Source organism: Micropterus salmoides, unplaced genomic scaffold (genome assembly GCF_014851395.1).
Source record: "Micropterus salmoides isolate LMB-PRFRI ecotype aquatic unplaced genomic scaffold, ASM1485139v1 Ms_hic_scaffold_18, whole genome shotgun sequence".
In the NCBI taxonomy this organism is placed as follows: domain Eukaryota; kingdom Metazoa; phylum Chordata; class Actinopteri; order Centrarchiformes; family Centrarchidae; genus Micropterus; species Micropterus salmoides.
This window is the reverse complement of record NW_024040928.1, coordinates 6233343-6259545: the sequence shown is the minus strand read 5'-3', so window position 1 is coordinate 6259545 and position 26203 is coordinate 6233343. Positions and strand designations below refer to the sequence as shown.

The 26203-nt window shown below is 41.4% G+C and overlaps 2 protein-coding genes across 6 annotated transcripts in view; one reads left to right on the top strand and one right to left on the bottom strand.

The window, feature by feature from the left end:
• LOC119908994 (kinesin-like protein KIF13B) overlaps nt 1–3427 on the top strand; it is a 42038-nt gene extending 38611 nt beyond the window's left edge. Inside the window, 2 exon segments of the mRNA XM_038726992.1 lie at nt 632–1964; nt 2093–3427. Of these exon segments, the coding sequence (XP_038582920.1) occupies nt 632–1964; nt 2093–2355 (1596 nt within the window). The 3' untranslated portion in view covers nt 2356–3427.
• A 60-nt stretch (nt 3428–3487) lies between these two features.
• On the bottom strand, nt 3488–26031 carry LOC119908996 (homeobox-containing protein 1-like). 5 transcript variants are annotated; one of them, XR_005445361.1, is made up of 11 exons: nt 24932–25472; nt 22647–23321; nt 19050–19135; nt 16730–16840; nt 12900–13053; nt 12592–12674; nt 11825–11920; nt 10250–10344; nt 9472–9555; nt 8594–8678; nt 8246–8354 (listed from the first exon to the last, which is right to left on the bottom strand). XR_005445361.1 is itself a non-coding variant. In XM_038726998.1 (10 exons), exons 2-10 carry the CDS (start codon nt 23312–23314, stop codon nt 8211–8213), a joined length of 1521 nt encoding a protein of 506 aa, XP_038582926.1. In that variant the 5' UTR covers nt 23315–23318; nt 25510–26031; the 3' UTR covers nt 3488–8210. The 5 variants fall into 5 exon arrangements, 4 of the variants coding, with proteins under 4 accessions (XP_038582926.1, XP_038582925.1, XP_038582923.1 ...); XM_038726998.1 differs by lacking the exons at nt 8594–8678; nt 24932–25472 and adding an exon at nt 25510–26031 and having other exon boundaries at nt 3488–8354; nt 22647–23318; XM_038726997.1 differs by lacking the exons at nt 8594–8678; nt 24932–25472 and adding an exon at nt 25510–26029 and having other exon boundaries at nt 3488–8354.
• Between the last annotated feature and the right edge of the window lie 172 nt (nt 26032–26203).

The following is a 26203-nucleotide window of genomic DNA, read 5'->3' as shown; positions in this document are numbered from 1 at the left end:
ATAGAAAAATAATTAATGTTCAATAAATGTTTAAGTTTAAGTCAATCTGAATCACGAACAAATCAGCACTTCATTTTTCTATAAAGAGATTTGTTTTGTTGAGGGGGGAAAAAGGACAAAAAAAATGTAACGCATGCATATTTGTTGGAAAACACTTGAAAGCAGCTTATTTCAGTGAAAAATCTCAGATAAACTGACTGTACGCTACATGGCTAAGCACCAAACTGCAGACAGACAAAGTTAGCAACTAGTTTGTGAACATAGTTGAGCATTTAGCAGCTAAAGAGCCAGATATTTCCTTCAGGAGTTGGTTGAGACCAAAACATTTGCCAGGCAGACAGAGACACGACAAACATAAATGCTAGGGTGGCGTCGCTGTTGTCTTTACAGCTTGTTTTTGCAATCAGGTGCAGATTTAAATACGTTCTAATCAGTAAATCTAACTGATTGTACAGTAATGCACTTCCACTTGTTTTATAAGTGGGTTTGGTCTGGCAGAGAACACTTCAACTTGTAAAATAAAAGAAGAGCGTGGGTCTAATGCAAGGGAACGGTCAGAATTAAGACCTAACTTTGGAGATTTTGACATTTTGGGTCACCGAAACCTTTGTTGCCATGGTTTCCCTTTTAGGTTCCCATTGAGGAAATCATTCCTCCCAGCCTCCAAACAGAGAGCCCCAGATCTGTGCCCCTCCCACCGCCAATCATCCCAGAGACAGAAGACTCCGCCCCCAGCCCTGTCAGCGAAGCATCGAGCGGATACATTTCGACTAGCATATCTGCAGCCACTCTGTCAGAAGTCTACACACTGAGCTGGGACCTGCCTCCGTCGTCCGGCTTTGAGGCGGTGCCAAATGAAGAGGAAGAGGACAATAAAGTGACACAATATGACACTTATCCTGAATCTTTTCTCAGGGACCAATCAGAGCCTCAGGAGTCACTGCTGGTTTTGAACAATAACGCAGCTCAAGAGAGGACCGACTTGCCACCGTTCAAACTTGACTGTACTCCATCAGATACAAACCTGAGTCAACAAGAACCAAATCAGGCTCCGTCAGTCCAGTTGAAGGAGCAAGTAAAGCCCGATTCAGTTGCAGAATCAGACTTACCATGCCAGACCAAACAAAAGCAAGACTCGACAATTGGCCTTATTGGATCAGAAGAACTGGACAACTCTGAGCCACCTAAAGATTCCTTGTTAGAACAAGAGAATGAAACCAAACGGACAGAATTTTCAGAAACGGACCACTCAAAACCAGAACTGTCAGTTAACTTTGAAACACAATCGCCTGCACAAGAAGGTCAAAGCCAGTCTGAAACAATCGCCCCACAGCAGCCCGAGCAAGACCAAACAACCTTCAGCAGCGCTCAAGATCAAGCTCCAAACTTGACCTCAGTTGTGTCCGATGATGTCTTGGTTCCAGCTCCTGCCCCATCTGGAGATCTGATGCTTCTAGCTTCATCTGAGGAACAAGCCACTTCTGAGGACTCAAACCCAAATGGCACCTCCATCCCAACTTTATCCTCAACCACACATGAAGTCCAAGAGGAAGCACCTGCATCTAGAAAAGCCTCTCCAGCTCCTTTTCTGGCCAGTGCTCAGCCTTCCAAACCTGATGCCTCGGTGGCAAACCCCTTCAAGATCCAGAAAGTGAAGTCTTCAGGCCTCAAGTCCTTTCAGCGTATTCTGGGGGAGGAGGAGAAGGAGAAGGATAAGCTTACGCAGGTGGGCCGGGCCAGCAGCCTTGGGACAGGACTTAACCTCTCTGTGCCGATGGAAAGCCTGGAAATTATTTCCGACTCTGAGGAAGGGGATTCAGCTGCCTCTGCAGTTCTTCCTGAGTGGTTGAAAGAAGGGGAGTTTGTGACTGTGGGAACCAATAAGAGCGGCATCGTCCGTTATGTTGGACCCACGGATTTTGCAGAGGGTACCTGGGTGGGAGTGGAACTGGAGGTACCAGCAGGTGAGTACAAAAGCACCCAATCCTGTTGCTATTTGATGGATTTTAGTTGACCTTATTGCATTTGTCACGTACATTATACTTCGATCGCCACTCGGAATCTCTAAACAATCCGTTGTGTCTTTATCCAGGGAAGAATGACGGTTCAGTGGGTGGCAAACATTACTTCCGCTGTAACCCTGGTTACGGCGTGCTGGTAAAGCCAGACAGGGTGAGCCGGGGTGGCGGCAAGCGCCGTCGCCAGCAGCAACAGCAGCAGCAAAAGCGCCGTAGTGCCAACCTGTCTGGATCCAGCCCGAACCTGGCAGCCCTTACCGCTCTGGCCAAAGGTGAAGGTGGTGCGGCACTAACTGTCCGCAGCAGAGGAGAGAACCGCAAGTCATGGAACACTTGAGAAGTTCAGTGTCTGCTAAAAGGCTAATTGCTGGATTACCCACATGCAGCAGTTGGTTGATGAAAGGGTAAGCTTTTAGAAAGAGTGACAATATAATCGTGTTTTATTTGGGCAAATTCTTGGGACAAGAGTCACTCCACACTCCTATTGACAAAGGGAACCATCTCACCCATCAGATGTTCATCACTCATCATCTGTTAAAGGACGGTTTCTCTACCTAATGTACTTAGAATTTACAATATTTTTCAATTACCATCAGAAAATGTGAATGTTTTTAGATATTTAGATGCAAATTTCTCTTCCATGTTAAAGGGTAGACGTCTCATTTTGTAATGGATTTATTCCAGTGAAATTAGATTACAATCAAAGGACTGTCTCAAAATCAGCACGTTATTTTTTTCTTAGTAAGTTATAAATAAAAGTATATTTGCAGATGGGGTTATGTGTTATTAAACATAAATCTAAAGTGCACTGTGTTACTGTACACTGTGAACCAGGTTAAACACCTTCATGTGCTCATATTTCTACTGTTCAAAATATATTATGCATGTTTGCATGCATCAACTTACTTTATACATATTGGTGTTGTTGGATTGGACTGTATGACTGTTTTAATTATTGTGCCTTGAAATATTGCGACTACTACTCAGCGAATGTGCCTTAGTGATATATCACCAAATTCTGTGCTGCTGGTAGGTTAAACTGTTTAACTGGAGCTTATTTTAGCTCTTGAATGTGTATTTCTACTGTTTTAGGATAAAACTTAGTTCCTTTTTTAACGCTTTGTCTCCAAGCAAGTGTGTCAAGATTGATTGGAAGTTACTTAATTTTAAAGCAAGATGAGTTTATGCAAGTTTTGAATTTTGTGCATTTGGGAACCTGTTGATTTGTACCGGATTAGGATTTTTTTTGGTTGTAATGCATTTAGTATACATTTTCCCCCCTGGAAAATAAGACCTTAATATGACTGCCTGAATGTGTATTTATTTAAAGATGAAGACATGATATTGATAATGAAAAGCAAAATCAACTTTTTATATTGTTAAATAAACTTCATTCTTGCTCTAGTCAACCAATGTGTGATGAATCCAAGTACAGATATCCGTAACAAACAAGAAAGTAAACCTTGAAGTCTCATTGATATAGCTTTATTCTCTTGTACATTATATATATCATACTAAAATAAACACAAGTTAAAAAATGAACAAAGAAACTGTACAAAAAAATGTATATATACTACATCTTAATTACAGAACAGTCTACTGTCCAAAAAAGGCACTAAATTCTGAAATGGGCAATACAGTAATTTTGAACATAACTAGATTTGAGATTGATACAACAGCATTCAGTCCTCTTTTTCTGAGCTATATTGGGATGAAGTGGATGGTGTTTTCACTGGGGACACAGAAGGACATGTAGACATGTTGACCCCGACACACCACAGGAGGACACCCCTTCAGAGTAACACTACCACTGGAGTACACACAACACTGGGTGGGGAAAGCCTGTTTCAGGGGTCAGTCTGTAATTCAGATGCATCTGTTTTCAGTTCTCTCTTGGAAAAGCACAGAATCTTTACTCCTTGAGCACCTGAGGGTTCTTTCTTCACCCTATGAACAGTTCTGTCAAGCTTGAACGCTCACATAAAATACTGCAGGATTAAAACTTGTACTTGCTAATTGGGCCATGGCATCTCTCAAACACTAAGGCAATTCATTTAAGTGTCTTATAGAGAGAATAATCTCTAAATGATCTCTTTTCCTTCCACGGACGTCTTATTACACTAATTCCAACATACAATAATTCGTGTATAGAGATAGAATGTCACACCAAACTCCATAGGAAAAATCCTTTAACTAAGAGTAAAAGTATTAAATACTGTTAATTTAAAATAATGTTTTGTCAACATCATAGCGTGAGTCAATTCTAAGAATTAGTCTCTGCTCCTCTTTAGATCTCTGGTCTCATGTCTTGAAGGAATAATTCACCTCCTTATTTAAAATGTATTTTAGTATCAGTAGTAGGGCTGGGCAATAAAACGATGAGAATTATTGTGATAATTTTCCCTTAATAACAATATAACAAATGTTCAATAAATGTAATTCATATAATTCATTAGAATCTAGACAAATTAGCACTTAACTTTATATTAAGATTTATTTTGTTCAGGAAACAGGACTGAATTACTCATCTGGTTTCTTAAACTTGAAATAAATAATGATTTGACAGTTATTGAAATAAAATGATATTAATTTTTTTTTTATCGTGATAACATTTTTGGCCATATCACCCTGCCCTAGTCAGTAGCCAAACACACAGTTAGCCCCTTTGTTCCATGTCAAAATGCATAATCTAAGCACAATGTTACGTTTCTAATAACTTCAATAGTAAGGCAACAGAACAAAAATGGAACACTGCATTTTCATTCATTCAAATGAGTCAGTATCTAGTAATAAGAAAATGTAATTGTAGTTGTCATAAATTTAACTACCCCTTTAAGCCATATTGAAAATGAGAGATTTCACTATAGAGTTTGGTGTGGTGTTATTTCAAGGAGAGAACAGCACACACTGGGGCATTTAATATGATATGGTGTGTGAAGCAGCTGTACTGAAAGGTTTTTTGCACACCAGCCCCATAATTGTATATTGGATGTTTGCCATTTCAAACGAAGGCTCGGGGGAGGGAAGGTTACATTTTCAGCTTATCAACAGCCATTCTTATTTCAAATAAGGTGCATCGTCGTTCATATTTCACAAAATAGCTTACTACCTCGGACAAAAACAGGGGGAGACTGTTGATCAGTCAAATAAGGGATGACGTACAAAAAACTGTTAAAATGATAACATAAAAATATGTCAGGAGAAATTAAAAAAGCATGATTAATTTAACAATAAAAGCATGTTTCATTTCAAAACATAGGTCATTTTTTTTTACATTACCATAAAAAATGAGTATAAATACATATTTATTGTTTTTATCTTTCAACCCTTTTTTTTTTTTAAAACACATATCCCAGTACTGAGTGACTGTATTTGCAGCTTCGTACACACAGAAGCAATAGATTTAAATTTTTACTACACTAGAGCCCAGGGCTGGGAGCTATTCTACAAGCAGGATCCAGATCCCAGATTACGATACGTCACCAATGTCCGTATCTGACTGTTTAATATATGAGGAATTACCTGAGAGTTCTGTCTCAGAGTTCCCGTCTAACTGCTTTGTTTGAACCTGCTTTGTAGAATGTTCTCCCAGTTCTCCAAAACCATCACTAAGGCAGGGGCTCCTTTAAAGCAATAGTTTGACATTCTGGGAAATATGCTTATTTGCTTTTTTGCTATGCGTTAGATTAGAAGATCGATACCACTCTTTATGTCAGCATGCTAAATATGAAGCTACAGCCAGGAGACCGGAAACGGGGGGGAAGCAGCTAGCCTGACTCTGTCCAAAGGTAAATAAAGGAATCCGCCTAGTAACATTACAGCTTACTAATTATCACTTTGTACCTTGTATGATTAAACCCTACAAAAAATTAACTGTAACACCAGGACACAGCTTAGTTTAGCATTCAGACTGGAAGCAGGAGAAAACAGCTCATCTGCCTCCGTCCAAAGGTGGAAACATATTTTTAATAAAACCTCAAAAGCTCACTAATTAACACTTTATATTTTGTGTAAAAGTATTAAAAAAGGACAGGAAGTCGGCGTGTCTGGCCCAAAAAAGATTTTCAGCACGTAACCATCCGTATAACCACAACTTGACTTTTTTGTATGGCTTTATTGAAAATTCATTAGTGAGCTTTAGAGTTGCAAGAGGGCAGATGTTTTACCTTTGGACTAAGGCAGGCTAGCAATTTCCCTCTACTTCCAGTCTTTGTGCTAAGCTTAGCACTGCATTACGCATACAGACATAGTGGTATCAATCTTCTCGTTGAAATGAGTAAAAGGCGTATTCACTTGCAAAAAAGTGAATAGACCTATTTCTCAAAAAGTCTTCTTAATTTAACTTCCTTTAAACATCACAGTCCTACACTGAAAAGCGCTAATAGTTGACAATTAGAGAGCCCCCAGAAACAGGACCTACACTTCAAGGAACACAGCACTTTGTCTCTGCTTATGACATTGTGATGATCTTCAGTCAAAGATGGTTTTGGAAAAGTTCCAACCGGGGCAAATTATCTCCGATATCACCACTTTAAATGTCTTCAATTCCCTTCAAAGTGGTGCTTTAACCTTTGATGCTATATAGATGAAATAAAAACAAATATCGCCTCAAAAGTCCTTCTGATATTCTAAAACTTTTCCAGTGTGGATTTAGTCTAATTTGATACCACTGATATTAACAAAAACTTCTGAAAGCACATTCTTTAGGCTATTATAAAGAGGCAGCGTCACACAACAAGTAGTAAATAGCTTGGGGGGTATTTTATCATTATATAACTGGCAGCTAATACCTATCTTTACTGATACAGGCCTGCTGTAGTGTCAAGCCCACATACGATGCCACACGGGCTCAAAAGGCTTCACTGAGCATGAGGAACAACCTACGTACGCCAAAGGAGTTAGTAGAAATCGCTTTGGATGATCGTGAACACCATTTTCTTAGCTTAGCCTCTTAGCTTTTCGCTCATAACGTCTTTTCCTTTGGCATGGACGACATTTAAAACAAAGCACAATCCCTCTTCTTAGATAGCTTAAGTTTGCTTGATTATCACATTGACCCTAAATTGATCCTCGTACCCTCCAGTGTTTAACAATAGTGTCACTGGGAAGCTAAACACCAAGTCAAAATGATTGTATATCCAGAGGGAAATGCAGGTGAAAGAACCAAAACCACTGATTCTATTGGATATAGACCTTAACATTAATTCTGGCATTTTCTGTATGTGTACTAAAAACTTACTTATTGTGCCTTGACGTCAAGGACAATACCTGCCGTATACTGCAAAAAGTAAAAGGCGTTGCTGTCTGTATGAAATTAAGGCTACTTCTTTTTAGCTGATTTCTTTGTGGTTTTCATCCATAAGCAGGTCTACTTTAGGAAAACAAAAAGCTATTCCACTGAGGAATGATAGGGTAGAAGACAGTGACTGGACAGCTCTGTCTGCCGATATTATCCTTTCTGACCGCCTTGGTGCCAGAGAGGGAGAGAAGGAAACTCTCCCCATCCATCTGTCCCCAGACAATGGCTGGAGGCTGCAATAGTGAATTTAGGTATGTATGTAGGTAGGTAGATAGGTAGCACACCATGAGGTGAGTGTGTGACTGAGAACCATAAGAACCATATATATATATTATATATACAGTACACGTTATTTTTCTGAGGTTGACGCTGAGGTGAGATAGACTGAGGAATCGGCTCAGACAACCAGGCTGGAGAGGGAAGGAGAGGGGGAATAAGGAAGAGGAGAGGAGAGAGAAGAGGTATCCTGTGAGGAGAGAGTGTATTCAGGGTAAGGAGTACCTGGGAGATACAATCCCAGACGAGGACCACCTGTTTTGGGGGTTAAAGGCCTGAATAGCCCCCCTTTTCTTCATTCCGTGGAATATTTTCACAAACATCAGAGGACGTATAGTGACCCACTTCCGCCAGCTGTCTGAATATGTTGGGTAGGGTGGGGTGCAGGGGTAATTACTGTTTACATGGACTTTGTGGGAGGAGGGAAGCCGAGAGAGAAGGAAAAGCTGGCAGGGGGCTGGCTGAGGGACAGATTCAGAAGGTTTACTAAGTAGCATTATTTTGGTCTCTTTTTTTTTTTGAAGCCCCCCCCCCCAAATTTCCCACCTTTTCTACTCCTTTTGCCTCTCTCGACTCATTTCTCTCATCCGCTTCCTCTATCCCAGTTCGTATGCAGTTCATTCGTCCTCCAGGGACTCCGTCTTGATGTCATTGGAGACCCCTCCGGTTCTGGACAGGGCCAGGATGGTGTGGTTGACGGCGGCCATCTCCACAGCCAGAGAGATGGGGTCCTGGTGCTCGCTGTGCGCCGCGCTGTCATCCTGAGACAGGGGGGGAAAGTGGGAAGACCAAGGACCAAGGTCAAGAGATGAAACAGCAAGCCTCCAGAATGTGTGTAGTTCAGGAGAAAGAAAAGAAATGGGAATTCTACTTTTACAGATAGGGCTCATTTTCCACCTATACTGTGTTTTCCAGCTAATTTTTTGCCATTTTGCTGACCAATTAACGGTTTGCCAAACCACTCCCACAAACAGCAATTGTCCAGTCATAGCTTAGCCACCTTAACTAGACCTGTCAAGCTTTGGCTTCCTTCAAGTGGTGTGTGTAAGGCTGTAGTGATAGTGTCTTTTTCAGCCTTTCCAAGACTGAAAACACAAGAGCAAAAGCGTAAAGAATGAATTAAACAGTGTGTGATAAACATGATAATGTAAGCTGTAATCGCTGCCATGTCCGGCTAACTAGCTTACTACCTACTCCCACTAGTGCAGTAGTAACCCAGTGGATTATATTTAAAATTCTCCATTCACAGATAACACGCTATGCACTGTGTAATATTGCCCCTGCATCTTCAACCAACTCATGCAGCCAAAGTTAGCTTAACTGGCTAGCTAGTCAAATCTACCACCTATTGCAGCTATTTAAGCTAGCAAAATCAACAGTTGCCAGATTCTGGCTTTTGTCTATCACTGTCTGAAATCAAGGACCCATCATTTCAAAATATAACTTGATAAATCTGCCACCATTATGATGTTGATCCTACAAGGGAGTGCTGATTATTGTGGATGTTAAACACATTATTCAAGCTGAGGTCACAGGAGCAACCAAAAAAATGGATGAGCAATGACATCAAGCATCAAATCAATTTATAAGTGATATGCAGCCTGATTACTTTATCCTGACATCTAATTAAAGACATGCAATCAGAGTATAATTGTGGTGAAGGAACCTCTACTTGGCCTCTTTTTGGACTGTACTGGAGATCAGTGCTCCATGCAACCACAGATATGAAGATATGCAACAACATAATTGATGAAACGCTGATCAGAATAGATTGGCATGATGGCAAAAGAGAAAATCAACAACCAGATTCCATTTCGCAAAAAATGTATATGCCGTGTTGTGGTTAAGTTATTGGCATGTTTCTGTGTGTGGCTGTACCTGTGTTGGCGAGGTGGGCTCCAGTCGGTAAAGGCCAAAAGGTCGGCTGAGAGGTCTCTTGTCAAAATAGGGCAGGTCACATGCCTGGAGGAAATAAAATTAGCCATTTAGCTAGCACCCCCCGATTAAATGCACCATGTGTTCATTACTCATTAGCTGGAATGATTAACTTTAACTGACTTGTATCACTTTCAGCAGCTTTGACTTGACGAAAGGGTTTGCATGTTTTGCAGTCAATAGCGGACTTAATCTGATTGGTCAATACTACCCTGACTACAAATGGAATCCAGAACGATCCCAACACCAAACTCTTGTCCTTTGCCAACAGATTCTGCACTCTTAAGCAGACATCTGTTTATAAAGATTAGCCATAGGGTTCATCTCCAAACAACCACGACAAGCTGCTGATTTCAATTATTAACACAACAAAAGAGAGGGAAAGTAATTCGTACTAAGTCAACCAATGTGTTGTTTAGTTGGAATGAAAGATATGTAAATTGCGTGATTACATCTGATCAACGGCTGAAATACTGAGAGCTGTCCAAGAACAGTGTGCCTTTCACCAGCGGATGGATGTGAATGGTTGGCAAGGGGCTGATCCACAATAATAAAAGAATTTAAATGAATAAATAAAAATCAGACACAGTACAATACAAAATGAAGACATGACACTGTAACACAAGGACAAGTGACCTCTATCTCTTTGATCAGACCATTCGTTTACAGTAAAGTCTAAAACATAAATCTGGTTTTATGTGTCTGTTGGGATCCTCTGTACCTGCTCTGAGAAGTCGTTCCCATCGATGTCGTCGCTGTTGGAGTGTCCCCCTGGACTCTGGACGTCTATGCCATGGCTCTCCAGGATTGTGGCTTCTTGGAGGAAGAGGATGGATTATTAGATTTACGAAGGATCAATGATAATACCCCTCATTACATACATAGAGAAGTTATTCCCAAGCTGAACTACTTTGAAAAATAAATAAAATAGAAAGATTAAGATTTGTTTAATATTTAAAATAAATATAACAGCTATGCCATAAATTATACCTTTACTAAGTTTGTAATGTTCAATTTTGGTGACTTTGTCAGAAATGTGTCAGTTCAATTATGTTTCTTACTGAGGTCTATAGAGGACTGGACTACAATATGTTGAGAGGAGTTTCCATTTTTTACTCCTTCCCAATTACAGAGCTGAATATACAGGCCACTACAACAACACAATTAACTATGACCTCTATGACATTGTCAAAAAAAATTACGTTTCACAAAAGTAAACTTTTTGGCAGAACAGTTATACTGGATTGCGCTAGACTGTACAAGTGTACCTAATAAAGTGGCCACTGTGTGTATGTTGACATACTGATTCAGCTGTAACACCTGAATACAACATGTTGCAATTGAAAATGCATGAAAACTAGTTAGCAAGCGAACCCCAAAGTGTAAATAGTTAGCTAAAAGTCATGGATAGGTGGTCAAAATAGTTAGCTAAAACTCATGGATAGGTGGTCAAAATAGTTAGCTAAAAGGCATGGATACGTGGTCAAAATAGTTAGCTAAAAGTCATGGATACGTGGTCAAAATAGTTAGCTAAAAGTCATGGATACGTGGTCAAAATAGATAGCTAAAAGTCATGGATACGTGGTCAAAATAGTTAGCTAAAAGTCATGGATACGTGGTCAAAATAGTTAGCTAAAAGTCATGGATACGTGGTCAAAATAGTTAGCTAAAAGTCATGGATACGTGGTCAAAATAGTTAGCTAAAAGTCATGGATACGTGGTCAAAATAGTTAGCTAAATGGTATGTGATTTAGAGAGATAGCTAAACGTAATGGATACATAGTTTTGATAGCTACACATATTAAGTAGTTACAAAAAGTTATGGATATATAGTTAGTTTAGAAGATAAATGGTGAAAAAGTGTGTGTGGATAAATGGTTCAAACATCCAAATGACCACACATGAAAAATGATTAGGGGTGTTCATCTGACAGGGCTTTTTGGGGCACATTGAACAAGGATGGGAAACACTGCTGTTTTGGCTAGATTCTATTTTACAAATCTAAAGGGCAGCTACAGTAGGTTAATGCAAGCAGCAAGAGGAATCTTTTCATCTCACAGCAGTTATGGGGATACTTTGCCAGAGGTCATTACAAACATCAGGTGACTGATTAACCTAATTATAGTGATGAAATGAATTAATGATGAGCCATTCAGGCCAGAAGGATTTTTTTTAGAATTGTTGTTATTAAATATGAAATGGTCATGTTAACACAAGGGGATATAATTAACTGTGTAGTTCACTGCAATCAAAACTCTTAATGGACATTTGTGTTCCCTCCCCAAAGCCATATTACCAATGTTGGCCCGTCTCTTGATCTCTTTGCGACGGTTGGCGAACCAGTTGTAAACTTTCAGGGAGGTAACCCTCTCCAGATCAGACAGCTTCTTCCCTGAAACAAATCACATGACAATCTGATCACTGCATCTTCTACATTACCCACATTCTCACCCAGATCTCTTCCACGGTCACAATGATTATGACTTTTTATGATTTTTTTTCCAGTCTAATGTTCGTATTTAATTTATGGCCCATTTTTTTTTTTCCAATACATCTGATCCTGTGAATTCCACCCTTACTTGTGCTTTTACAAGCACGATTGTTTCAGAACAGTGGTTAAATATCTGTTGAAAGGAACTAATTCGATTCCATTGCATAAAGGAGCGAATGACACAACAACTGCCACACAGATGTTCGGTCTCTAACATTTAGATCAAATCCAAGAAACATTAGACCCAAAATGCCTTGGTCACAAAAGAATAGCTGCAAATATTCACATTTGAGAGGCTGAAGCAAGGGAATTTTTTTATTTTTGTTGCAGATTAATTTACTGCTGATCAACTAATCAATAAATCAGCTCTGTAAAACTTTCGTAACACATCAAATGTATATCGATGTTAAAAATGCATGGCTGGCAGCTTACATAGGTTGTATAGATGGGGATATTTCAATGGTAACATTCAAAACCTTTGCATAATATACATAAATACTTGTCACCAGCAAATTAAGATGTAAAAAAATGTTAACATCACAATACACACATTCCTGGTTTATGCACTTTACCTGGTTTCTGAATAACTGCATTGCAGGCATTTGCAATCTCCTCCCGTTTGGCCTCATCTGGGTACTGGTTGTCGTTGAAGTAGCTATAAATAGCAGAGGAGCACTGATTAAATTAATTTCTCTACACAAGGACAATGTCAACAATGTAAAACCAAGTCAATAGTGAGACTATATGACAAGAGTCACTGGCTCATTGTCCAGCCGTTTTCTTGGACAGGTTGCAATGTTTCCACAACTCCATGTGGAAATAAAGGATAAGTTATGAAACAAACTCCTATTTCTCATCTTTAATCCCCCCCTGCCCTCACCTCTCCATCACAGCCAGGCACTCTTTTCTCCAAGTGAAGCGACTTCCTCGACGCAGCCGGAAGGTTCCGGGTGCAGTGGTGATGGGGGGAGGGGTTTGCCTCCACTCCATCTCCTCCACAGGTAACGGAGCTGGCCGCATGTTTAGAGTGGCACCTGGGAGCAGGTAGCACAATCACTGGTTAGCTACAACTGAAGACGGTACATCGGTCAGGAAGAGTCAAGCCACAAACTGTGCCAGTTAAAAGTAAAAAAAACAACAACATAGAAATGGAGTAATAATGTGTGTAGGGGCTGTTTTGACAGGTTAACTGAGCAAAGCAAACAACAGCCAGAAGGCCCATCTGTTCATGGAAAGTCATGCAAAAATATATGTTGCCTTTTGTAAATCTCACTCGACTGACTGTGCTGCCTCATCTCAAATCATGACCACAGTAGAACAGAAAACCAACATTAAATTTGCAGTCAAACTCATAAAACCAGCCACATTAAAGCTCACCTGCAGTATCACAACCTTATCTGACACAGACATTGTGAACAAGGTCTAACTGGCTTGCCCTGCAACAGTCCAGGTTATCTATCAGAAAGGCTTGAATGGGGCATCGGTTTTCTCTGCAGCAGTGATGGAGGAGTGTGCGCGGGGCTGGGCTGGGCTGAGCTGAGCTGGGCCAGGCTAACAGTCTGGCCATAAATAGCATAGAGCAGTTTCCGCTGCTGTCTGTGTTGGCAAGGCTCCACCGAGGAACATGCCGCAGAGGACAAGGCGTGGGATGTCTGCTGCCTGGCTATAGGTTGATCCAGCTCTAGCACACGTATACATATCCAGAGCCAGCATGAGGCCGGTTGTTCTTGCTCTTAACCATTTAAAGGGACGTGTGGATTTGAGGTTGCGTTAGATAACACGCTCATGTTTTCACTATGCGTCTCTCTTCACAGCAGCAAAACCAACATTAAAACTACTTGATCAAAACTAAGGTTAACCTTTGCCTCTGCATGTGATCAGATTTCATCAGTAAGCAAGACTAGTGCATAATAAGGTTTCAGAGACGTAGACTTAGTGAACAACAACGTGGCAAGTAATGTAACTAACATTAGCTAAGTTGTGGGTTAGAGAGAGAGGTGGGACTTTTTCTTAGAGATTCAAGACTTGACTTTTTCCCCCCCACACTTGAGGACTTCGGTGTCTCTTACATGGCAGAAGAGAGTAGAGGTAGGACAGCTCAGGTTCTTTAAATTATGTCTCTTATGTACAGTAGGCCTACCTTCTTCTATAACTCAGGTTAGTGACTTTATAATTGTCGAAAACACGTTGCACAAGGAGGCACATGACTACTAGTACTGCAAATGTGATTATCGGGACAGACTCTTTGACTCGTCTTGAATTACTTGAGACTGAACTTGGACTTGACACTAGATGGCTATATGTATGGCTTTATATTACTGAATTTTATGGCTAGTAGGTAGGGTTGCTACTTACAATATTTTTCATTACTGATCAATCTGACGATAATTTACATAATTAAGTTTTTAATAATTTGGTCTATAAAATGTCAAACAAATTTGAGAAACGCTCATCCAATTTCCCAGAGCTTAAAGTGACATCTTCAGGTTGCTTCTTTTATCCAATCAACAGTTCAAAACTTCATATACCAATAGTTTGTTGTGTGCATAGAGGAACTGCCTTAAGTTACTCCAAAACAACAAACTCCTCTCTCCAATTCTGACTCAGGTTTCCACCGTCAACAACTCGCCTCACACAAGATTTCAGAGCGAGAATTGTTCTTGAGCGAGACTTCTGTTTCTTGTTAAAAACAATCTGTTCCTCATACGGATCCTTTCCATGATGTTGTAAGACTCCTGGTCCCCGTTTCAGAAAGTGGGATTAGTGAGTACGTTAAGCCTGAAATGAGGGGAACTCTGTTTTCTGTTTCAGAGATCAGATAATCCCTAGATCAGTAACTCCGGCAACTTATCCTATGAACCTAACAGGATTCATAAGTTGGAAAACCGTCAGTTTATATTTGACTCCTCCCCTCCTGCGGAGCCTGAGGCAGTTGTATGACACACCGTTCCATTTCCTCATTCATACTGTCGATATCAAAAGCACATATCTGAACGCATTTACATCTTTAAAAACTAAAATCGCGGTTGGATAGGCTATTAGTTTTTCATCCAAACATGATCTTGAACATGACCGCTTTTATGATCAATCTGTCATAATCTGAATATTTCGGGTGAGGGTGACTGTGGTGCAGCTGAAGCAAGCAGGCTTAAATGTAGTTTTAAGTGAGGTTTTCATTATTAGCGGCAAATATTCTGAATGTGTTTTGACAGCATTAATAAAATGCGAAATTATCAAGATTTTTTGAATGTAAAATAGACGTCTAAAACTTTAGTCAGTTTGAACCTATAGACACATTTTCCACTGCTGGAAAAATAAATGAATAGGCTAACCTGCTGGGTGTGACTGTGACTTTACAATCACAGGTTCATGAGTAAACTGCGTCTTATATTTGATCTATACCTATTTTCATAATCAGGTAGCCGATTGCCACCGGCATTTAGTCCTGTACAGCTTATTAAATATAGCCTTCCTATTTAGAATGAATGTAATGGGCTGTAGGAGAATTCCAGCACTTTATCATTCATGAAGGAAAGTCCAGTTTGGCAAATGATGAATGAGCAACGCTGTATAAAAAGTACTAATGTTGACATATCGATCCTTCCTCCACTCCTGTGTTTTAGAGCCTATCATGGTCCGCATTGGCACACATTCATATTTCTAGCAACATCCGATTAAAATGGAGGCTCTGCCCTTTATTTACCCGTTGCCATGGTGAATCGTAGTATCAGAGCTCCATTGATGATGGCTTTTTTTCATCCCCCTCACACACGCGCTTCCATCAGGCTCAACATACTCAGAGTTGATTAAACTTATTCTGATCAGCTGGAACCGAAAACTCAGAGTTTCCCACCTCAGGCTCAATCAGCTCAGAGCTCAGGGATAAGCTCAGAGCCTGCTTTCTGAAACAGGTATAACATTCTGAGCCTGTTGTAGGCCAATAGAAGCACTTTTTCTTGACATAATAATTTTGACAGGCGCAATTGCCCCAAAGGAATATGTTACAGCCATTGCCGGCTGGAGCCATCTACTGCATGGATTCCAAAACCTTTTGTACCTACAACTCACTTCAACACCAAATATGTGAAAATAGGGCCCAGGTTTAAAAATACCAAAATTATCCTGTAAGCTTAACCCAGACAGTGAACAGTAATTTTGTGATTTGTTGCTCTGCAGTGGAGAGAACAGGTAGCAGTGGCAATGCTAATGCTAGGTGAGCAGGAACGAAGGTAGTGAGTGGTTCTGTTCAAACAGCCCGAGTTTGGAAATGATAACTGGATTTACTCAGTAGAGTCATTTAGTTGTTGCATTAAAATAAAAGTAAAACTGTTTTTAGGTTTTGTTGACCAAACAATGATGAAAAATAATATACATTTTTGTGAAAAGACTCGGGCTAAAACTACTTTCTGATGACAAACTGCTGCAGAGTGTTTTCCTACTAAGCTTCCTTCTTTGGAGTTCACACCTACTGTGACAACTCTTCTCCTAACTTTACATCCAAGTTAAAAACTCCTAGTGTTCTGAGCGACTAAATTAAACTAGCTTCAATTATGACCGTAATGACTACAATGACCACGCTTGCATCGTTAGTCCATTCTCAGAGTTAGAAATTCGGGATCCCTCCCATTATTACCCATAGCCTTTCAATCTGCTATACACACAAACTTGACCAACACACACAAGAGTCAGGAGTGCAAGACTCAGATGTACCTGGTGTGGTTTTCTCTAACGTGTACCAGCGGTAGAAGGCCCTCTTCTTCTGCTCACTCAGGTCGGAGCCGTGCTGCAGCAGCCAATGGGAGATCCTGCTCTGGCTGATGCCTGGAAAGCAGCCAGACATCGAATTACAACAGTGTTTTGCATCAAGCCCCGGGTGCAGTTTGTAGACAACCCTTGGAAGACTTCAAGAGAGACAGAAGGGACTACTGGAGGGGTAAAGTGTTTCCTCTCCGCTTAGCTCTGAATTTATGTCCACTACGATCGCACAAGCTGTGGCCACACCGTTGGACCAATATTTCTGTCCTGATTTTACAGCACCTGTTTTTGTTTTAAAAAAACATTATCAAACAGTTTGAGCAACTAAATAACTGAAATAAAGTTTTACAGCACTTTTAAATAGCTGTTGTCAGCGAGGAACGTCTATGGCGTTGACAATTGATGAGTGCCGAATATTTATTCAAAGTTCCCCTTTGAAATTACTCTAATCTGTGTCTGATATAACTTTTTCACTACTGGAGACAAATAGCTAAAGAGGTTTACATATACTTATTAAACACATTATTTAACCGTTCCACAGATTATATGAGAACAAAGTCTGTCAGCATGACTGTTAGGACATGTACTTTGTCTGAGACTAAAGTCATTTTTCCAACAACTGTTTACTGACAGATTATTTCACCTACAATTCACTATATCACACGTCCATAAAATAAGCACTGATTGCGCATGTCATGGAATTAGATGCTAATCTAAGAGGCTAATCATCATTTAAGTCACATGTAATGTATTTAAGGTCTACCTTCAAACTCAGTGTCTCGCTGTTTGACATTATGAGAAAATCAAAAGAAATCAGCCACAACCTCAGAAATAAAATTGTCCACAAGTCTGATTCATCCTTAGGAGCAATTTCCAAACGACTGAAGGGACCGCATTCATCTGTACAAACAACAGTATGCAAGTATAAAGTATAAACACGCCGCTGTCTTTCCACTATATCTCTCTCATATTGCAATTGCATATGTATAGCAACATAGTCTGAAAGGCTGCTCAACAAGGGGCTTCAAAACAGCCTTAAAAAAGCCAGACTACAGTTTGCAAATGTTCATGGAGACTAAAATTTAACTCTCCGTAATGACAATCGTTATGTTTGGAGGTAAAAAGGTGTAGCTTGTAAACCAAAGAACACCATCCTGACCATGAAGCACGTTGTGGTGGTGCTATGTTGCATAAGGGACTGGTGCACTTCACAAAAGAGATCGCATCATAAGGATGCATCATAAGACATAAGCCAGGAAGTTAAAACTTGGTCGAAAATGGTTCTTTCAAAAGGACAATGACTCCAAGCATACTTCCAGAGTTGTGGCAAAATTAGGGGTAACAAAATCGAGGTATTGGAGTGGCCATCGCAAAGCCCTGAACTCAATCCAATTGAAATGTTTTTTCTGAACTGAAAAAGCGTGTGCGAGCAAGAAGTCCTACAAACCTGACTCCAGTTCTGTCAGGAGAATAGGCCAAAATTCCAGCAAGTTATTGTGAGAAGTTTGTGGAAGGCTACCCAAAACATTTGACCCAAGTTAACTATTTCAAGGCAATGCTACCAAATACTAAATCTGCGTATGTAAACATCTGAGCCACTGGGAATGTGGTGAAAGAAATAAAAGCTGAAAGAAATCATTCTCACTACTATTATCCTAATATTTCACATTCTTAAATTAAAGTAGTGATCCTAACAGGCCTGAAGAGAGGGAATGTTCCCTAGGATTACTAGAAATGTGAAAAACTGAGTTTAAATGTATTTGGCTAAGGTGTATGTAAATGTCTGACTTCAGCTGTAGGCCTAAAAGTCAATTCTCACTGTATGTGCACTGGAAGGTTCAGGTTTCCACATCACTCTTGTGCAAGTTGCATATTGGACTTCCAAACTAGTTATAATGTCTTCTAGCATGTCCATGTGTTAAACTGAGATTTAAAGTGAACATAGATAAACCTTCAGAGAAGCATTCTAATGTAAATTAAACCGTAGAAAATTAGGTTTCCCGAATAAGTCAGCAGTAACACAATGAAAAAAAGCAGGGGAGCTGTTTAAGTCCAAACCTTATCTGCACATATTATGCAAATTTAAATTTCTCACTGTTCTGTATTAAAACCTTCTTTGCATTGCTTCAACATGTAAAATTAAATTTCAACTGGAGCAACGCACATTTAACAACAACTAAATGTGAACGATGTACAAAATGACAGCATGTTTGCAACCGAAAAAAACACCTTAAAATCAACAACACAGTTTCAGAGTGTCAGAATTGCTACTAACCGGTAACTTGTGCCACCACTGCCTGAGAGATCCTCCTGTTCCCCAGGAACGCTTTGATCTCCTCTTTCACCATGCTGCTGTCCCTCCTGCAAACACACACACAGCACAAGTAAGAACACAGCAGTGCTGCCTAATACACTGTCAGCACATAAATCTGAAGAACCACTGAATTCTTCATACATTTAATAAGGTGTTTCGTAACCAACATGGATTTACATGTTCAATTGTGGTGCAAGCTGCAGTATCATCATTTACCCAGCATTGTTGATGCTGTACCCCTCAGACTCAGACCATTGGTTTGGTGTTGTGAACAATAACTGATTCACATGCCAGATAATCAAATCTGTGTTTTTGTACTCTACCGGCTCATGGGAAAACTACAAACCCAAGGCTCCATTTTAATCTGAGGTGCATTTTGACACCATTATCGAGGCATTGTTCTTTTATTTATGCCCAAAGGCATGAAGTGAGCCGCAATCAAGTCATCTACGTTTTCTGAATGCATCTGGCAGACATGTTCCCACTATCTCAGTCCTCAGAGGGGGGGGAAATAAAACATGCACATACTTGCAGGAATGGAGGGCGGTGAGTGAACATGTGCAGTCACACAGTGTACCCACCCTGCTTTCTGGCTTCAAGCCCAGTCCCCTCCACATACACAACATACACATACATACACACCCAGCCACAAGCTTATGCCTTAAAATTCCTCATCCTGGTACAGTTTGTGAAAACCTGTCAAATGTGTAAACTGGTTGGTGCATTCATCCACGCTAACAGTGCATAGTTCGTTTGTTTTTCTGCTTTCTTTACTGGATGGCACTTCTAGGGGGCGCCTACCCCCACCCAACTTTAACAGCACTGGTGCTCAAACATCCGTTGAACCAGTCAGTATCCCAGACAGTCAAAATGGAGAACGCATCTAGGTCCTGAGTGCTCTGTTAGCATATTCCTGAGATGAAAATGCGTCACGACTCTTGACATCCAGCATCAATATCCTCCACACCAGCCTCTTGCGGCGCAGCTAAAATTAGAGCTCGAAAACGCTGCTTGTATCGACACCAGTGAATCAATGTAGCACAAGCTGCTGTACAAGACTGAGGAGGGGAGGGGGGTGATGGTGGTGGCAGGAGGGCGGGCGGTTGTGTTTGATGCCAACTCAAAGGCCGAACCCCTGCAGGTACGTAAATGTGCACTTTAAAAGAGAGAAAAATCAGAAGCGCTCTGTGGGATTGTTGACAAGCGGAAACCTCGTGTCACACCCCTCCCCCCCCCGCCGCCGCCACCATGCTGAGCAAGATGCTGGAGAGTCCTACAGGCAGACGAGGGCTTTTGAACGCTTCTTAACTTCTTGGGTTGTCGAACAGGATGTGTTCTATAATGCAGAAGCAGTGTAAAAGAGCAACGGGACAGCCAGTACAGCGCTGAGGACAGAGCCTGAGCTCCAAACGTCTGTTCTTATTCTGACATCTAGGGCGGCAGGGGGAGAGGGCCGATGTGTGCTTCAAAGATGAGAAGAGCCGTCTACCATGTGGACTGTGACAGATTATGAACACTGAAACTCTCTCATGAATGAGCCTTAGTAACTACAGAGCATGTGATTTCACACCTAATGTTACTTGACGTTACTGTACGTGATTTCATTTAATGTTTCCAGAGGTGCACGTTTGTAAAGGTTTGTCATCTTGAACCCTGAGGGCTTTCGATACGACTGCCACTGAATACTTTTTTATGCAATAAAGTCTTTGCTGACTGCAGGAATAATCACAACAATAACACCTTTATGCCAGTGTCTGTTATTTTAACACTCCATCACAGAATATACATCTTTGTGTGGTACACACTGTACCACACAAATGTACTAATCACAGCTGTTATGTGGTCCCGCTGTGCTTAAAAAAATAAATAAATAAATAAAACAATTTGGAAGCCAAGCTAACACTCTTGAAAAGAAAATGTCTGCACCAACACTTCGCCTTTTCCGTTTCTTCTCTCTCTGTTAGACGACGCAGTTTTAGTTGTCATTTATCTTGCTTTTTGTCTGCACAACAAGTACTATTCAGTAGTTAATTATGCGCCACGTAGAGCGCAAATGATTAGCTGATTCATCGATTAGTCAGTCAAAAGAAAGGTAATCCATACTTGCACCAATTCACCAAGCCATTTTTTAAAGCACAAGTGCCAAACGCTTACTGGGTCCAGCTTTTCCATCGTGAGGATGTGCTGCTTTTATTTTATTTTATTTTATTTATGTGAGAGTGATTTGATTATCTGGGGTTTGTCTTCTTGGTTTGACGTAAGAAGAAGTGTGAAAATGTCTATTGCATTTTAACTGTGATGGGCAGATTAACTGTTAACAGTTGCACATTATACCCCCTAGTGTCAAGGTGTTGTGGTGCCTATTGCATGTGTAAAAGGCCAGCTTGGTAGTTATCTAGAGGGTCTCGCTGTAGCCTCATCTCCTCGAAGATATAACTGCACATCAGGGCTACACAGCCTACTGGGAAAACCGAAGAAATGTGATTGGTCACCTCCAACTGGCTTTTGATATCTAGCAAAGATATTGCCTGTGCAAACCTTTGCTTTACTGGAAGTGCCACAAGAAAAAAAATCACAAATGAACAACACTGCCAGATAATGTAGGACATGCCAACAAGCTAAGAGCAAGCCAGGTTTTATTTTATCTACAATTTAACCAACACAACAACACCTCAAGGCAAAGTAGAACTGCACCTTAAAGGTAAGCTCTCTCACAGAAGTGACTATAAGGCTCTCCAAAGTTCATCTGCATTAGTGGAATCAGTGCAGCGAAACACATAATGATGACATGGAATACGCCAACAATCAGTTCAATTCATTATATCACCTAGCATAATTACAGGACTGGATAAAAAGCATATCTACAGAACTGACCACTAATGAAAATGAATGCAATAAAAAAGGAAGTTATACTGAGATGGCAAAACCATTTTCAAACAGTCAAATCCTGGGGAACACAATCCATTTACACTACCAGGTTAACCAACCATGAACTCGCTGTGTTAAGGAGCTAAAAACACTGGAGACATTTCTTTAGCAAAACCTCCAGCAGAGCTACTAAATGGACTTTGTGGGGAGAAATGTTTTCTTAATTTCTGTTTCCAACGCCAAGGATGAACTGCATCAGTCAGAAAAGATGGATACTAACCTCTGAGGCTGCTTTTAGAAGCCCCTTTAATGGCTTTCTTGTGTGCTTTATACAAAATAACATTTTATGAAGGGATCATTAGTACTGTCGAGATGATGGAAATTCGTTCTCTCATTCAGTCACACAGTTCAGTTAACATAGCAAGTACAGTTCACTACAGTAGGTTCACACTTGAATGAAGTGAATAAATGAAGCCTTTTAAACCAGCAAGAGTCAACACATTTGAGCTATGTCTTTATAATAAGATCCACAATCTCAGGGGAGCCAGTCTTTCATCATCATAGCCTACTTAATGTTAATATAGTGTCCATGTCTACAAGCACCAAACTAAAAGTTGCACAAATGGCTATAAGTGCAAAGCTTCCCAAACAAAGTTCTAGAGCAGCTCACTTCACCTCGTTACTACTGACCTCATCAGCTCCTCCACCTTATCGTCAATATCCAGGTCTTCTTCTGTAGCTTCGAACCCAAACGCTCGTGCTGCAGCCGCACTGTTCACTGGGTATCTTGGAGGAGACAGCTTTCCGTTGGGTGTGGCAGCTAGGCTATCCCGGCCGTTCTGTGACAGAGCCACAAGGGAGACCGGCGAGGGCAAGATGGCGGAAGGCGGTGGAGGCCCAGGAGGTGGGGAGGTGTCATAGCTGTTACTAGGAGACGGTGAGAGTCCCCCTCCGTTGCCGAACTGTGTCTGCGTGGCGGTGGAGATTTTGGAGGTCGTGGAAGAAGCGGCAGTCGCAGAGTGATCGCCGGCGCTGCCCTCACCGCTGGTGATGGCGCCGTTGTTGCCATTGCATGACACGGAAGAGGTGGTGGTTGCCGAGGCAGTGTTGTTATTGATGAATGATGTAGTAGTATTAGAGGCAGAGTTGTTGTTTGCCCCGCCTACTCCGTAGGAGGAGGAGGAGGAGGAGGAGGAAGAGGTGCGGCGGCCGAACTTGTCCCCGTGCTCCCGGTCCAGCCGGTCCAGTGTTTCAAGCGCGTGCAGGATCTCCTGCTTGGTCATGCCGGTGCGACGCAGCCGCTGCAGCAGATCTATCTGCTCAATAGTGAAGCGAGGCTCCTCACTGAACTCAGACATCCTGCTGCTGGATGAGAGACAAGACAGACAGGTTGTGAGACAGAGAAAGGAGAGGAGGGGGAAAGGAAACAGGAAATGCAGGGGGAAGTTAGGAAAAGCAAGTAAGTGGATGTTCCAAGATCTCAGAGGGAAACGGGAAAAGGAGGAGCAAGGAGGAAAGTCAGGCAGAAATGAGACAGATGAAGGGATAGTGGAGGCAAAGACGAAATGAGAGGATTAAGTAGGAAAGAGTGAAAAGGAACGCAGTTGCAAATGGGGAGAGAAAGGTAGTGGAGGAGAATTAGAGGGATAAAGTAGAAAGAGAGGGGTGGGAAAGGAGAAAAAAAACTGCAGGAAGAGACTAAAGAGGCAGCAAATAAGAAAAGGAAGACAAGAGCGAGAGACAGAAGTGTGAAAGAAAAAGGGGAGGGAGGGGCAGGGCATAAAAATCTGCTATTTTTGGGAACCAGCAGGCAACACACGCAGAGTGCCAGAGTCACCTTGACAGCTGATGCTATCTTAACATTCTGACTGCCATTCTTTAAGAGCTACAATATATATCCCCGGCTCTGCACACCACCCACACTGTATGTTTTTCATAAGCAATTTGCTCCGCTCAAAATCAATGCAACTGGAATCAGACTGCGGCAGATTTTCCATCTTCTGTGCCAGCCCGACCTATGCCGATCTGATAAACGGTTTAAAAAGGGGTCACTGGCATTTTTCTACATCTGTGTTACTCTAAGCCGTGCAGAGGACAGCAAAAACGAAAAGGACGAGAAAGTGTGTGCAGTGTTTTTAAGTTATCGTGAAGGCAAGTAATATGACCGTGGTTGATGTAAGCCTTGAGAGGTCTGTGACAACAAGCTTTAAAAAGGAGGAGAACAACATACAGGTGATAGTCACTATGGGTGGGCACTGAAATGCATTAGTTCAGGGGAGCTTTGTAGCACTGCTGAACATTAACTAGTCTCCTGAGTTATTCATTAGTTAGTTGAGTTGGTCATTAAGAACCTGGAAATGAAAGCGACTAAAGCTGTCAATCATTATCAAGCCCAGTTACACTGCAGATACTGGTCACATCCCAGGGAGCATAAAACAATTGTCGGACTGGTTACTGTAACTAGAATCCCTCTGTTTGGAACATGTGAGTGGATGCACTAACCACTACCCCCTGTGTGCTCATTGCGTGTTGCAAGCAAAACAGGGAATTTGTAATCATTATCCATCCTGGTCAAGTGTTTACAGAGTTTACTTTTTCCACTTTGGCTCAAGTTGGTTGAACTGGTTAGTCCCTGCAAGGCAGCAGAAAAGTCCACCTAACATGAATCACTGCACTGGTTTACTGTAGGTCACATAAGACCGACTGGACAGGTGTATAAACCAGAGGGAGACAGAGAGGGAAAAAGTGTTTGACTTCTACTATCTAAAGTACAAGACCAGAGCAACTGAAGTGGTCCTGTCTTTGATGGGTGAGCAAACTTCATTTTGACCATAATTATTATTTAATTATCACGTGATAACAGTGCAAACAAGCAGCTCACAAAAGAATACAAAAAGATCTGCTTCAGAGATAACGCCAGCCGATAAACCACGCCGGGTATTTTCATCATGCAAGAAAAACAGAAGCTTTCTTACCCAAAGACAGGCTGCATGCATCATATACTCCCAGTGTAAACCAAACTCGTTTCTCTGGCAGCGCAGTTCTCTAAATTGTCCCGGTCCTAAAATTGGCCGTAGTTCGTGGTATCTCTATTTCCTCCATGTGTTTTTGTTTTGCTGACTATGGGGGCCTGCAGTGAGGGCACAAGTCTGTCGCTCGTTTCAGCGATGCAGGCAAGCCACCGGTGATGCCAGCTTTCACGCCCTTTGCCCAAAAGCTAACGTTAGCAAATGTTTCTGTGGCAGCCGGACAATGCCCACTTTAGTGTTAAAATTAGCCAGCTTGCACACGTCCTAACCCAGTATGATACCTATCGTTTCCAGTGCCGCTGAAACTGAATTTATACCGACAACAGTCCTTAGGCATCACAGAGGACGGCTAACAACTTGACGTGGGCTATTTTGGTAGAACCGAGGTTGTGGAATGATTAGCATAACATGCTAGCAATACCAACGCTGATTCTAGCTGACGTTAGCTGCTGTCGCGGGCTAGCGAACGTTTGATATTAATAACATCACTTTCAGTGTTGCAGATAGCTAAGTACAGGACTTACCTCGGTTCAAATCGTCCGCTTAACCATTTAACTTTACACCTTGAGCAAAGACCCGCTGTGCCTTTTACTGCAGTCGAACAATACAGCAATTTGACTACAGTGTCCTGTCCGTCCCCTTTCCAAGGATTTCTAATCAGAGGCGAATTATTTGCCTCTCTGCTTTGTCTGTCTGACAACAGCCATATTGACAACTAACACCTTCGAGTAGCTCTGAGGGAACTGTAGTTTTACTCTCACAATGACCTCTACCACGCGGCGGCGTTCTTTACACTAAAGACTACAAGTCCCTGAAACAAGAGCGAGTGGGGAGCTGATGGCTCACTGATCTACAGTTGTCACGAAAAGGCGATGCAGTTTTTAATGTGACCACAGCGGCTGCTCCCCTCCAACCTCCTGCTGCTGCTGCCGGGGCGCGCCGAGAGAACGGTGCCTGCCCCAAGGGCCGCTTGAACCACCTGGAATGCCGCTGGCTGCCAGGCATAAGTAACAGATTACACGTGTAACTGCATTACAATTGCAAATCTGTTCCGAAATGTCACTAACATGTCATTGTTTTGAAATAAACTTCTGTAAGTTGCAATCACTGAACTATGGGACACGACAGGCCTTTAATTCCTTTTGCGCAAAACGGCTATCATCGATTTATTTATTTCGACTAGTATAAATATTACTTGTATAAAAATCTGGCTATCGC

Coding starts and splice junctions, on each gene's coding strand:
- LOC119908996 (XM_038726995.1), bottom strand. Junction 19,136..22,646: donor AAGGTGGAGGAGCTGATGAG/GTCAGTAGTAAC, acceptor GTGTGTTTGCAG/GAGGGACAGCAGCATGGTGA. Junction 16,841..19,049: donor AGTGGTGGCACAAGTTACCG/GTTAGTAGCAAT, acceptor GCTGCTTTCCAG/GCATCAGCCAGAGCAGGATC.